The 12,913-nt window shown below is 40.9% G+C and overlaps 1 protein-coding gene across 1 annotated transcript; it reads left to right on the top strand.

Annotated features, from left to right (window-relative positions):
- Window positions 1-8,071: 8,071 nt before the first annotated feature.
- LOC135733235 (uncharacterized) lies at window positions 8,072-11,374 on the top strand. Its single transcript, XM_065251617.1, has one exon. It carries the CDS (start codon window positions 8,123-8,125, stop codon window positions 10,934-10,936), a length of 2,814 nt encoding a protein of 937 aa, XP_065107689.1. The 5' UTR covers window positions 8,072-8,122; the 3' UTR covers window positions 10,937-11,374.
- Window positions 11,375-12,913: the final 1,539 nt, after the last annotated feature.

Genomic DNA, 12,913 nt, shown 5'->3' with positions numbered 1-12,913 from the left:
TAAGGAAAGCCCAAATTGGAGTTGTTGTTTCGGGCACGAGTGCCACTACTGCCTAGGGCAGACCCAAACCACACGCTCCGTCCTCGGAGGAGCCGGAGGACGCCGTTGATCCACAGAGCGCTTAAAGCGAGAGGAGAGAGTACGGCAGCCGAGAGAGGCGAAAGAGGACGGAGCTGTGAGGGAGTTAAAGGGACACTGCACCGTGCTTATTTTTCCTGTTGTTGTTGTTAGGAGCAGTGTTGGTGTGTGCTGCAGCGCTGAGTTAAACTCACCGGTTACGCCAGTCGGATTGCTGGACTCGCTCTCTCTCTCTTTGTGCATCGTGGGATTTCGGCTGATGCAGATATTGAAGACCTTACGGGTTGGAAAGTAAACGGAGACTGACCTTGTAGGAATGAAGTGAAAGAAGACGGAATGTGCTATCGTGAGTACCCATCTGTGTAGCGGTGGTATTGACGACTGGAGAAAACGTTATCTGTGTAGCTGGAATTATCATACGGAGGAGTTAACCTAAGGAAACGTGAGATAACCGAAGCACCACAGTTGTGAGTAAACGAATTCATTCATTGAGTGTACCTTGTATATACTTGACCTGGATATCTTTTAAGCGCTTTCCAGCAAGAGTGGGTGGCCCTGCCCCTGAGTTAGCGTGGTGGGTGAGCCACCGGATCTTTGTGTGAGACAGCCACAGTGACGGAAAACAACTGCTAGGCCGTGTTACCATCTCCACATTCTTGCCCAGAGCGAGGCGAAGGAAGACGGGCGTCTATTGTGTGCACTGAGCGTGGTGGGTGAGTCTTGGATGTAGAAATTTCACTTTGAAGTGGTGCTGTGTATATTGCAGTGAGATTGCTGTGTCGTGTCTGACGTACCCCGCCTCCAGTCACTCGCTAGGGGCGCTGAAGAGGAAAACGGATCCTAGAATAAACCTGTGTACGATTATGCTGTGAGTGTGTTTCAGCCTTAGAAAACCATGGAGTAGTTCCTGAAGTACTTTCGTAGCCAGACGCTTGGCGGACTTGTGTTAGGAGTGGCGGTGAAGACCTGTACGACAGGCGGTGTGAGTATTACCAGTCTCATTGCTACTTTACCCGTGTGCCGTTTATCATCACAGAGACAGAGGCGAAGGAGATCCGCTGCCCCGAGGTCTCTACAAAGGGGCGCCCCGGTCCGGTGTTCGATTGCCAACGGGCGTCGAGGAAAGGGCAGCGCTCGACCCGGTGTGACGGCGTGACACTCCCGCCCCTCTGGGGAACCAACGAGTCAGCCGAGAGGGTTTGGTCCCCGGCGCTATCTTGGAAACCACTGTCGGTCGATGCAGTACGCCTAGCCGTGATCGTAAGTCCGCCACCCCGAGAAGTAGAGCATAACCTGTTCAGTCTGTCCATCAATAGGGAAGAAAGCTGTCGTCTGTGGAGGAAGAGAGAGGGAACCAGTGTGAGCTCCAAGGAGACCCGTTGTGAAGGAGAACCATACGTACCAGAAGCTGTAATCAGCAAAGAGGTGAGAGAACTAACTGAGAACGATTCACTGTGCCTTTGTGTCCCAGCTGTTGTCTGTGGAGGAAGAGAGAGAGAACCAGTGTGAGCTCCAAGGAGACCCGTTGTGAAGGAGAACCATACGTACCAGAAGCTGTAATCAGCGAAGAGGTGAGAGAACTAACTGAGAACGATTCACTGTGCCTTTGTGTCCCAGCTGTTGTCTGTGGAGGAAGAGAGAGAGAACCAGTGTGAGCTCCAAGGAGACCCGTTGTGAAGGAGAACCATACGTACCAGAAGCTGTAATCAGCGAAGAGGTGAGAGAACTAACTGAGAACGATTCACTGTGCCTTTGTGTCCCAGCTGTTGTCTGTGGAGGAAGAGAGAGAGAACCAGTGTGAGCTCCAAGGAGACCCGTTGTGAAGGAGAACCATACGTACCAGAAGCTGTAATCAGCGAAGAGGTGAGAGAACTAACTGAGAACGATTCACTGTGCCTTTGTGTCCCAGCTGTTGTCTGTGGAGGAAGAGAGAGAGAACCAGTGTGAGCTCCAAGGAGACCCGTTGTGAAGGAGAACCATACGTACCAGAAGCTGTAATCAGCGAAGAGGTGAGAGAACTAAATGAGAACGATTCACTGTGCCTTTGTGTCCCAGCTGTTGTCTGTGGAGGAAGAGAGAGAGAACCAGTGTGAGCTCCAAGGAGACCCGTTGTGAAGGAGAACCATATGTACCAGAAGCTGTAATCAGCGAAGAGGTGAGAGAACTAACTGAGAACGATTCACTGTGCCTTTGTGTCCCAGCTGTTGTCTGTGGAGGAAGAGAGAGAGAACCAGTGTGAGCTCCAAGGAGACCCGTTGTGAAGGAGAACCATACGTACCAGAAGCTGTAATCAGCGAAGAGCTGTTGTCCGTGGAGGAAGAGAGAGAGAACCAGTGTGGGCTCCAAGGAGACCCGTTGTGAAGGAGAACCATACGTACCAGAAGCTGTAATCAGCGACGAGCTGTCATCTGTGGGAGAAGAGAGAGTACAAGTGTGAGCACCAAAGTAACGAGTCGAGGAGGAAAATTCATACTTACCCAGCAGCTGTAGTCGGTGGAGAGGTGAGGAGACTCTCGGGAGAACGATCCACTGTGTCTTCGGGTCCCAGCGGTAGTCTGTGGAGAGAAAGAGGAACAGGAAAGGAGAGTGAGTCGACAACCAAGGAGCTGCGTGGGAAGACGGCGGAGTGCCGCGAACTACACGCAGGTACACGGACGGGAAACAGTACATGCCCATATTCATTGTGATTTTATTCTGCCTCCAGGAAGGAAGAGGAGCGCGCCACGGGCAGAGGGAACCAGAGGCGGGAGCCCGTTCCCCGACGCAACTTTATCCCCCTGTCACTCACTTGCTCGTGGCCCCTTGGAGGACAGATTCAGACATTAGTTTTAATTTCCCTTTCCCCAATCCCCAGAATCTTTTAAATATTTAAACAAATAAAGAATACTGTTTTTATACTTACCTGTTCCTCGTTGTTGTTTGGTCATTGGGTTGGTTTTGGGGACCTCCTCGAGGTGGGAATTTAGAAGGGGCGTGGCTTAACCACTAGCAGCCAGCCCCTGGCTTGTGACATGTTCAAATACATAAAATATACAGAATCCACCAGGGCTATTACTACAATGGTACGCATATTTGGAGAAATAATGATTAATTATCACATGCTAGTAAAATATTTAGTCATACAGACAGGGCCTGAAGTTAACTTTTTTGACCACCAGCCACTGTGGCAAGAAGTTTTAGAAATTTAGAAATCAGTGACTTTTTACCAGCCAGTTTTTTTTTTTTTGCCTGAATAGTGATAACACTGTCTTTATTTTATGAATTAAATATAAAAAAAATTTAGAGCTACAAAAGTGATTTTGTCTTTGTCTTAGGTTGTTTGATTAACAATAATGACATACTCTTGAGTATATTAATTGAGGTTACTGTCTCTTTAAGACCAAATGAGCACAGACTGGTTTTTGACTCTAATCTATACATTCACTTAAGACATAAGACATAAATAAATGTTTTTATAAGAAAAAAAAAATATTGTGAAGATCATTTTGTTTATATGTGCCCTGTCAAGAACAGAAAGATTTTATTTAGTCTATGCTTGCTTTTTGGAAGGCGTCTCTTCGTATGTGCACTATCGAGTGCCCTTAAACCAGCGTACGCGCACACACAGATGGAGGGAGAATTCCAAACTGCACACATAAACAGTCGCCCCACATACGTTGTTTTTCATTATTCTAAATGTATGTTAATGTACTACAGTATAAGGCATAGTAGCGCAACTCTCTCTAAAGTTTACACATCAAGAGTTCTGATCCGTCACAGCACTACACATCTGTGCAACTGTGATTGTACTGTAGCCAATGTCAGCATAGCATTCTTATTCCATCTCACCAACGGTCACCCGCAGTTATGAGTCATCCAAAATGATCAGGGGTGTCCAAAGTCGGTCCTGGAGGGCAGGTCCTGTCTCAAAGTATCTAGTCTGCCTAGTAAGACCATAGCTGTTTCTCAATGTCAAGGAAGGATCCTCGGAAGCCAGAATTTTTACATCATCGACGTCCATCGAAGGACTGTTCCAATGTCGAGGATCCTCGGAATTTCAGCCAAGGACTGAGTCCTTCGTTCGAGACATATCCCATATACAGGAAAGGATGCATATGTGTATCCTTCACGCTTTTCGCGAGCTGAAATCACCCACAATCCTATGCGCACAGCAACGAAAGCACAACTTTCATTGACGCATCGACGTGCACTTGCTAACCTGTTCCATTTACTGTGTTCTCCGAATGCTTAAGAGAAGCCTCGCCTAGCCTCTGAAGGAAGTGACTTGGAAGGACTACACTGTAAAAAAAATCCGTAGAAATTTGCAGCTGGGTTGCCGGTAACTTACCGTAGATTGAAATTTATGTTATTACTGGCAACATTTTGTTCAAAGTTAAATGAACATTAAACATTTACAAGTCTTTGTCTTTACAGAATAAAACTAGAAAAACAGCATCAAGCAAAACATTCTGGGAAACAAAATCTGAAGCAAAAAACAGAAAAAGTTTTATGATGATTTCTGGTTCCCAGAATGCTTTGCATGAGGCTGTTATTGTATAGTTTTATTCTGTAAAGATAAAGAATATTTAAAATTTATTCAACTTTGAACAAACTCTTGCCAGTAAATAACATAAATTTAAATATACGGTAATTTACCGGCAACCCAGCTGCAATACCATTGTAATTTCTACGGATTTTTTTTACAGTGTAGTCCTGCCAAGGAAGTATCCTTGACATTGAGAAACAGCCCTTGATTAGCTGGATCAGGTGTGTTTGATAAGGGTTGGAATAAAACTCTGCTGAGACACCCGCCCTCCAGAAGCAGGATTGGACACCCCTGCCTTAGAGCATCCGACTCTCATGCTGGACTGGAGCGGTTTGAATCTTGCTGATGGCAGGTGCGAGTAGGACTGGTTACATTTCTATACATATTTTATTTCAACAGATACAAGAAATAGCTTAATACCCTGAATAATCAATACAAGCCTGTGGTTCATAATTTATTTTCATAAATAAAAAGATTTAAAAGACTTTTTCAATTATCGCACCCTGCCAATGAGCTTTTGATATCACTGCCACAAAGCAATGTGTCGTAAAGCCTCTTGTGGTGCTATATTTGAATTCATAACAAATGCGGTCCCTGCTGAGAACTGGAATCAAGATCGCTGGATAAAGAGCTGAATTTGGACCTGATCCTTGCAATCATATGAATTTGTAAGATGTGGATAACAGTGAATGAATAAAATTAACATCTTTTTTGTGAATTTATATTGTGTTTTGATGTAAATGTTGTTGCATAGGAGAAAACACATTTTGTGTGTCATGGGAATCAAATTAAAATAGGTCAGAAAATGTTTCCTTGTCAGAAAATGAAAACATGCCATTAATATGATTAAGAAACGCCAATGGCTGCTATTTTAATAATTATAAGCACGAATACGTTCAAATCTGTATGTCTGTAAAGCTGTTAATACTTAAATAACGTATGTATTAGTCCTGTCGACACGTCAATATTATACGTTTGAGTGTGTATGAAAACAAAAGTAAATGTTTGTGTGGTACAACCACACTTCATGTAAAACACACATGAAATCATGTTGTTTGATCTGTACAAGTACATTCACAGTTTCAACAAAAAGCTGTTGTTCTTTATAAACTGAAACCATAGTTAAGAGGAAGTTCTTCTTTCATCCAGAGATAAGTGTATCAGATGTTTATAGAGACATGGGCCAAAGCACACATTTACTTCTGCACAGATCTAATCAACACATTTAGAAATAGTTTGAGATGTTTAGAAAATAAGGTTTCAATAGTCACTTCATTAAACTACTTTCTTTAATCTGGTCATGTTACAACATTTAGCACTGCGCTCTATGCTTACAATGTTTAGGAGACATTGTTTGTGTAAAAAAATGACCTAAATGAAGTATATACTGACCTTGAATATACATAAGAACTCTAAGTTGATTTCAACACTGCTGGACAAAGTTAATTTTACTGTTACAGTGGTAAAATTTTAAGCAGTGTATGCCAGGTGTGCCTCATAAGTCTTGAAAAGTGAAGCCTCTGGCTCTTTGATCGCACCTTGGTGGCTGGCTGCAGTACAAGTCATAAACCCCGCACTCTCCATTCAAACGAATGGGACTCTGCTCTAAATAAAAAAATTATTTACACATCAATAAAAGTTTCTGAAAATGGTTTTGGTCCTTTCAGGTTGTTGATATCATGCTGATATATGTTCAAGTGTTCATTTTTGTTAATTTAAGCTAGTAATTTGATGCAGAAACAGGGCATGTCGTTATGATTGGCGTGGTTGAATTGGGCGCCAGCGTTTTGGCGGAAGCTTTATATTGCGGCTCCGCCTCTGGCTCTACGGATGATTCCTTCTGCGCATGCCTTGGCTCCAAAATGACGTTTTTACGTAACAAGGCGGCGACCATGGTCGGACATTTTTAGCTCAAATTTATTACAATGGAGGGAGGCGACGTCGCTTCGTACATCTTTTTTTACAGTCTATGGTGTATTATGTTTTCACAATTGCAGCCCCTTAACAGCCAGTGTGGGCGGATGCGACATCGAATGAATGAGTTCAATATAAATATGAGTTAAATAGAATGATCAAATCCTTATCCAAATTCCACAATTATCTTTTTGATTAATAGTACGAACAACAAAATTTTATCTTTTGGAGTCAGATAATACAACCTATATTACGTAATGTGCCGGAAAAGACAGAACGCAAGGACCATTTTAGATGGATATATTATTTTTCCCTTACATAAAAATTCTCCAGGCATCACTCCTCTTCCCCGTCCCTTACTTCACTGCTCTTTTACTTCCTCTGTGCAGTTCTGTTACAGGGGGGTTCAGCCTCAGGTTCAGTCTCTCCTAAGGTTCAGAGCTCCTTTTGAAAACAGCAAGCCAAGTTTGTTTACCATAAATTATTAAGACAAGTCAAAAATATAAATTCAGTGGTTTTTACAATGTTGCATTGTTTCAAAGCAGCTTACATGAAAGAAGAAGAAAAAAGAAACCAACGAAAACAGGAAAATAAAAAATACACAGTATATAGATTAGAATATAATGGTATTATTATTATTATTTAACTGCCCTCCATAAATAGTTTATTATCTATTAAAATTGAATATACTTTTTCTTCTACTATTGGACATTACATCAATTAACATAATAAATAACAGGCGTCATATTAGACATGCCTTTATGGCCCTTAAAGGGATAGTTCACCCAGAAAGGAAAATTCTGTCATCATTTACTCATCCTCATGTTGCAACAAACCTGTATAAATGTATTTGTTCTGATGAACACACAGTTTTCATCATTCACGTTAATCGCGGAAATCTCTTGTAAACAGCGAGTGTAACCTGCCACCTGAATCCACCAGATTCTTAACACAGTTAAAGTGAATAAAAACGTCTTCCTGTGCAGACCAGATGTATCTCAGCCAATTTCATGCACGTGAATTAGGTGTTATGTGTGAATTTGGCTATGCATGTGTGCATCGTGTTTTTTTCTTTTTTTTTTTAGATCATTCTGGCTCCATAATCATGAGCCACATTCACTTCCATATTAGGAGAAAAGAATACTTTGGAAGTGAACGGGCATTCCTCAACATTTCTTCCTTATCAGTACAGATCCATTTATACAGGTTTCTAACAACATGAGAGTGATTAAATAATGAGAGAATTTTCATTTTTGGGAGACTTAACACAAGGAAAAATATATAAGAGCAGGTGTGTGATATTACCTAAAGAATTTGCAATACCATGAACAGCAGTGTTAAAAGCATAGAGAACAGCAACATCAGTAAGTGCACCCCAGCACCACCTTTACATATATTCATTTAGCAGGCAAGAGCATTTCACATTATGTTCAAGACAATTAAGGCAACTGAAAAAAAACACATCTGTTGTGTCTTCTCAGAAAAATACAGGAAGTTAATTTCTTGTAGATATAAATATTCTAACTGTCACCTCCAGAGACAGAGAAGCAACATTGAGACGAGACAACAAAGATACAGCTGGATAAAATCACTCAAGAATAGAAGATGCTTCTGCTCACATTCTTCCTATTGTTCCTAAAGACTTCATGTGTATGTCCTCGGCTTGTTGGGAAATGTAACTTAATCAATGAGGTGAAAGAATTTCCAGATGACTTATCATGGAATGGAAAAACAAACCTTGCCTTCTGCAGTCATGTCACTGATATTAAAGAGGACCTCCGTGGACTTCCGTCGAATTTACTGAGCCTCAGCATTGAGATGGATCATGATATGAAATATATTGGTGTCTTGGCTTCAGGCTTATTTTCACGCTTCTCTTCTCTGCAATACCTTGGAATTCAAGGATGTTTGATGTTCTCTCCAGAAGCTTTTTCCGGATTGCTAAATTTAATGACACTGCAGTTGTATATGGCATCGAAAGAAAGCTGTTGTGATGCAGCTGTTGATTTCATAGGCCTTCCTTCACTTAAAAATTTGCATCTTTCACAATATAATTTGTCAGTAATGGCACCAAATGTTTTTGATACAATTCCTCAATTAGAGAATTTAGACATAAACAATGTGTGTTTAAAAGATTTATCTGAGATTTTGTGTCGACTGAGAAATTTTAACTCTCTAAAGGTGTTTTATCTCAGAGTTGATTTAAATAGTCTAGAGTTTCTAAACTGCTCCATTTACAACTCCTCTAACAGTAACATATCTACTGTGTACAATATTGAAGAGGTACATTTGATTTTGGGATCAGTAGAGCACATAGATAAAGGGGCTTTGGAGATTCTAGGAAATTTGTCTGAACTAGACTTTGGTTTCAGATCAGATTTCCCCAGAGATCTTTCTTTGATTGGAGTAAATAAAATCAATAATTTGAGTTTTTCTGTGGGTGTGCTTAACGTTGATGAGTTGTGTTACGCAGTAAAGTCACATTCTATTAAAACTTTAACAGTTCATTACCGCACTATAAACTTGCCTACAAATATCTCTGAAGACTGCAAGGGGATTGTAGACCTTACTCTAAAAAATGAATTTTCTAAATCTGTAAAACCTTTAGATGTAGATTTGATCTTTCAGATATTTAGCAAACTCTTAAGATTTTATCTACGTAGACATGAGCTCAGATCAAATGATTTTAAATCTCTTTGTTTGTCCAATCCACAGTTAGTCAAACAGCTGTCTAATATGATTCTAAATTTTAATGACATGGGAAAGATCATTTCACAGCAGTTTATGTGTTTCACAAATCTTGAACATTTGCACTTAAACTTTTCAAGAATTTCTAGCATAGAAGCTTTTGGTTTCGTTGGATTAGACAAACTGAAAGATTTAAACCTATATGGCAACAAGTTATCTTACATTTATCAAGACACATTCAGTGGTCTATATGATCTGATGGTCCTAAATCTTCAAGAAAACCCAATAATTCAAATTCAATCAAATTCATTTGGACATCTTATTAACCTTCACACACTTCTTCTGGGAGATCTAAAATTTTCACCAAATAGTTCACAGGTCACGCTGCATTTCTCTGATATATTTGGACGCATCCCGTATAATCTGAGTAATGTGTTTATTAGTTCAGGCTTGAGACCAATGCAGTTGATCATTGGAAATGCTACACTGAATCAGAGTCTTGATCTCCAAATCAAAGGTCAATATGTGACAGTTGAGGATTGTGACAGTCCACTCTTGACATCTGTAGTCACACTTCAAATTAATGCAGAATATATCATCTGTGGAAAGGAGTTTATTGGGAAATATGTTAAATCAGTTGTTCATTTGGAATTCATATCACAGTTTTCAGACAACATCGGTGACTTATCAGTAATAAATCAGCTTGTTCATTTAAAAACCTTAAGGCTGGAATGCATTGATTTGTCAAAACAGCCAAATGTGCCAATAATGTTTCACAATTTGACAAAATTACAAAAACTGATCTTGATGAAGTGCATAATTTTCTTTTTGGATGGGAGTCTGACAAAGGACCTAAAGGCACTGACCGGTTTAATGTTTATGCCACAAAATGATGTGACAATTCTTCAAAACTTTGTTGAACATCTCACTAGTTTAAAATTGCTCTATCTCAAGAGGTTGCTATTGCACTGCAGTTGTGATGATGCTTGGCTGATCTCATGGGTGAAGACCAACAGGCAGATAGAGGTTGTTGTGGAAATGCCCACCATGGAGGAACTGCAGTGTTTAACTGATAATGGAGTTGACCGTCTGAACTTTATTCATTACACCCAGGACAACTGTTCATTTGATATTGAATTTGTGCTCTTTGCCTCAACTTCTGCTTTTTTATATTTGTTTATTTTTGTAGTGTTTTCATATCAGTCTGTGGGACAATACATAATGCCGTTCTATCACATTGCCAGTGGATGGTTCAGAGAGGCTTTGCATATGGATGCCAAGCGACAGTACAGCTACGATGTTTTTGTCTCCTACAGCAGTAAGGATGAGCGCTGGGTCATGGAAAAACTTCTCCCCAACTTAGAGCAACGTGGACCTCCATTCTTGCGTCTCTGTTTGCACAGTCGTGACTTTCAGTTGGGGCAAGACATTGTTGAAAACATCACAAACAGCATTTATGCAAGCCGCCGAACTCTTTGCCTTGTCAGCCGTAACTACCTCAGCAGCACCTGGTGTTCTTTGGAGATGCGTTTGGGAACCTACCGGCTCCAGGTAGAACAGAGGGACGTTCTTATCCTGGTCTTCTTAGAAAAAATCCCATCTTGCCTGCTATCTCACCATCACAGGTTGGCCCGTCTGGTTAAAACTAGGACCTATATGGACTTGCCAATGGACCCTAAAATGGTTGAGGCATTCTGGGAAAAGCTGTGGTGTAAATTGAGCTCTGAGTAACAAGACATCATGTCACAGCCACTACCCAAGAGTGCTGTCATGTCATGGCCGCCGCTACAGAGCCCTTTTACGTCATGTCAGTCACCCTAGAGTTCTCTTAAGTGGTCAGACACTTAAATAATTTAATAAATTATTTAAGGAGTAAGGAGGAGTTTACAGAGGATGCCGGCACTGAAACAGAGTGGGCGAGGAGCCCCCAGTAAGGCAGAGGACGCTCCCAGCTTGTATGCTAAGTGCATCATCAGCAAAGCCAAGAGCGATGCCACCAAAGCCGGTGTAGATTTTTGCCAAGTCTACAACTTATGTCATGTCCTGATCCTCCAGAGCACATGACATGTCCACAACTCACTCCATGCCCTGAACCTCTATGACCCACATCTGAGCGTACTGATGTTGTCATTACTTTTATTTTGAAGTTGTCTTTAATAATTTTTAATAAAATTTTGCGTGCATATGACAGTCCTTCCTGTTCAGGTATACGGCTCATCTTTTCGGGTCGTTTTATTTATTGGTTTCTCTTTTTTTCAGTGTTTTTACCTTGTTGTTGTTGGGTTTGGGGTTAGAGTAAGTTTTTGTTACATAAAATGATATCCTAACCCAAATTCCAAATCTAACCCCAACTCCAAGCGACAAGCGATGGCTTAAAAAATTAACAAACATTACACCTGTTAAGTGTTGCCATCCTGTATACGGGACACCTAAGTTTACTTCAATATTGTTGATGTAAATTTTAATCTATCACTACAAACTATATATCGTTGGAAAGGTCTAGAATAGTGTTTTATAAAATAAATTATGTAGGGAGAGTATTTGATTCATTTATAAAGAGAGTTTGCCTCAAAACATTTATATCCTGCTAAATCTCACTGTCCTGCCAGCGGGACGGCTACGTTTACATCAGTGTTTTGCATGTGAATTCTTATCCAATCCTGACAAACTATATATCATTTGAAAGCTCTAAGGGTGTAAATTCCATTTATCATCAGGATTTTGGGAAAATATGACGTAGTCAGAATCAGTTTCTAAAATGTCACAGGGCCATAGGTGACCCCAATTTGTTTTTACATATATATAGAACTAAAACCCTATTCAAAACCTAAACAATTTTGACAAACTATATATCATTGGAAAGCTCTAAGAGTGTTATTGTCATATATCACCACCATTTTGAGAAAAAAATGACGTAGTGATAGTCAGTTTCAAAAAGGGCACGGGCCCACATGTAGGCCCAGTTAGTTGTTTTCATTTTTCTAACTAACCCCTATTTTTCTAACTAACACTAACCCCTACTCTAAACCCAAAAAGTCTTTCGCCTCAGCATACAATGGGTTCAATCTTGCTTCAACCTTTAAGGTCTCCAGTATCCACACACTCATGTAAGCTCCAGCGAGAGAGAGAGATAAACGGCCTACGGCCAACTTACTGAAAAACGCCAACAGCAGCACTTCTCACGGCACACAAGCACACTGCTCTCTTCGGGGTGTTCATTTAATCCATGCACGTCCTGCCTTTCTTTCGCCTCTTGCTGCTCCTGTCCTCTCTCCGCGCGCTTTCCAGCGCAGCCCGGATCAACAGAGCCTACGGGCTCTTCAAAAGGTGTGCGGCATCTTTCTGCCTTTGGCAGAGGAGCTTTCCCCGTCCCACCCTTCTCGTGTCAATCGTGCTTTAATTTAGCGTGTCCTCCAATCATTGATTGCTCCTGCTCACTAGACACAGCTGCGCTCGATTTGTTTCTTTCCCTCTCGCGGCGCTACCGGAATTACAAAATATAATATATTACAGTAATATATTAGTTTTTGCTGTAACGCAGTAATATGCATTACTAATAAAATTTTGGTAATATTTTACTCGTTACAGTCTTAGTAACGAGTGCGTTACAACAATGCATTTAAAAAATAGACGTGTTATTTTTTTTTTTTTTTTTGACCAATGCGCGCGACCAGCATCCACACAGGAAAAAGCTGCGGGTAAAATAGT

The sequence above is a fragment of the Paramisgurnus dabryanus genome, chromosome 15 (genome assembly GCF_030506205.2).
Source record: "Paramisgurnus dabryanus chromosome 15, PD_genome_1.1, whole genome shotgun sequence".
Classification (NCBI taxonomy): Eukaryota; Metazoa; Chordata; class Actinopteri; order Cypriniformes; family Cobitidae; genus Paramisgurnus; species Paramisgurnus dabryanus.
Note: the sequence above shows the minus strand (reverse complement) of the source record. Positions and strands in the feature narration are given on the sequence as shown.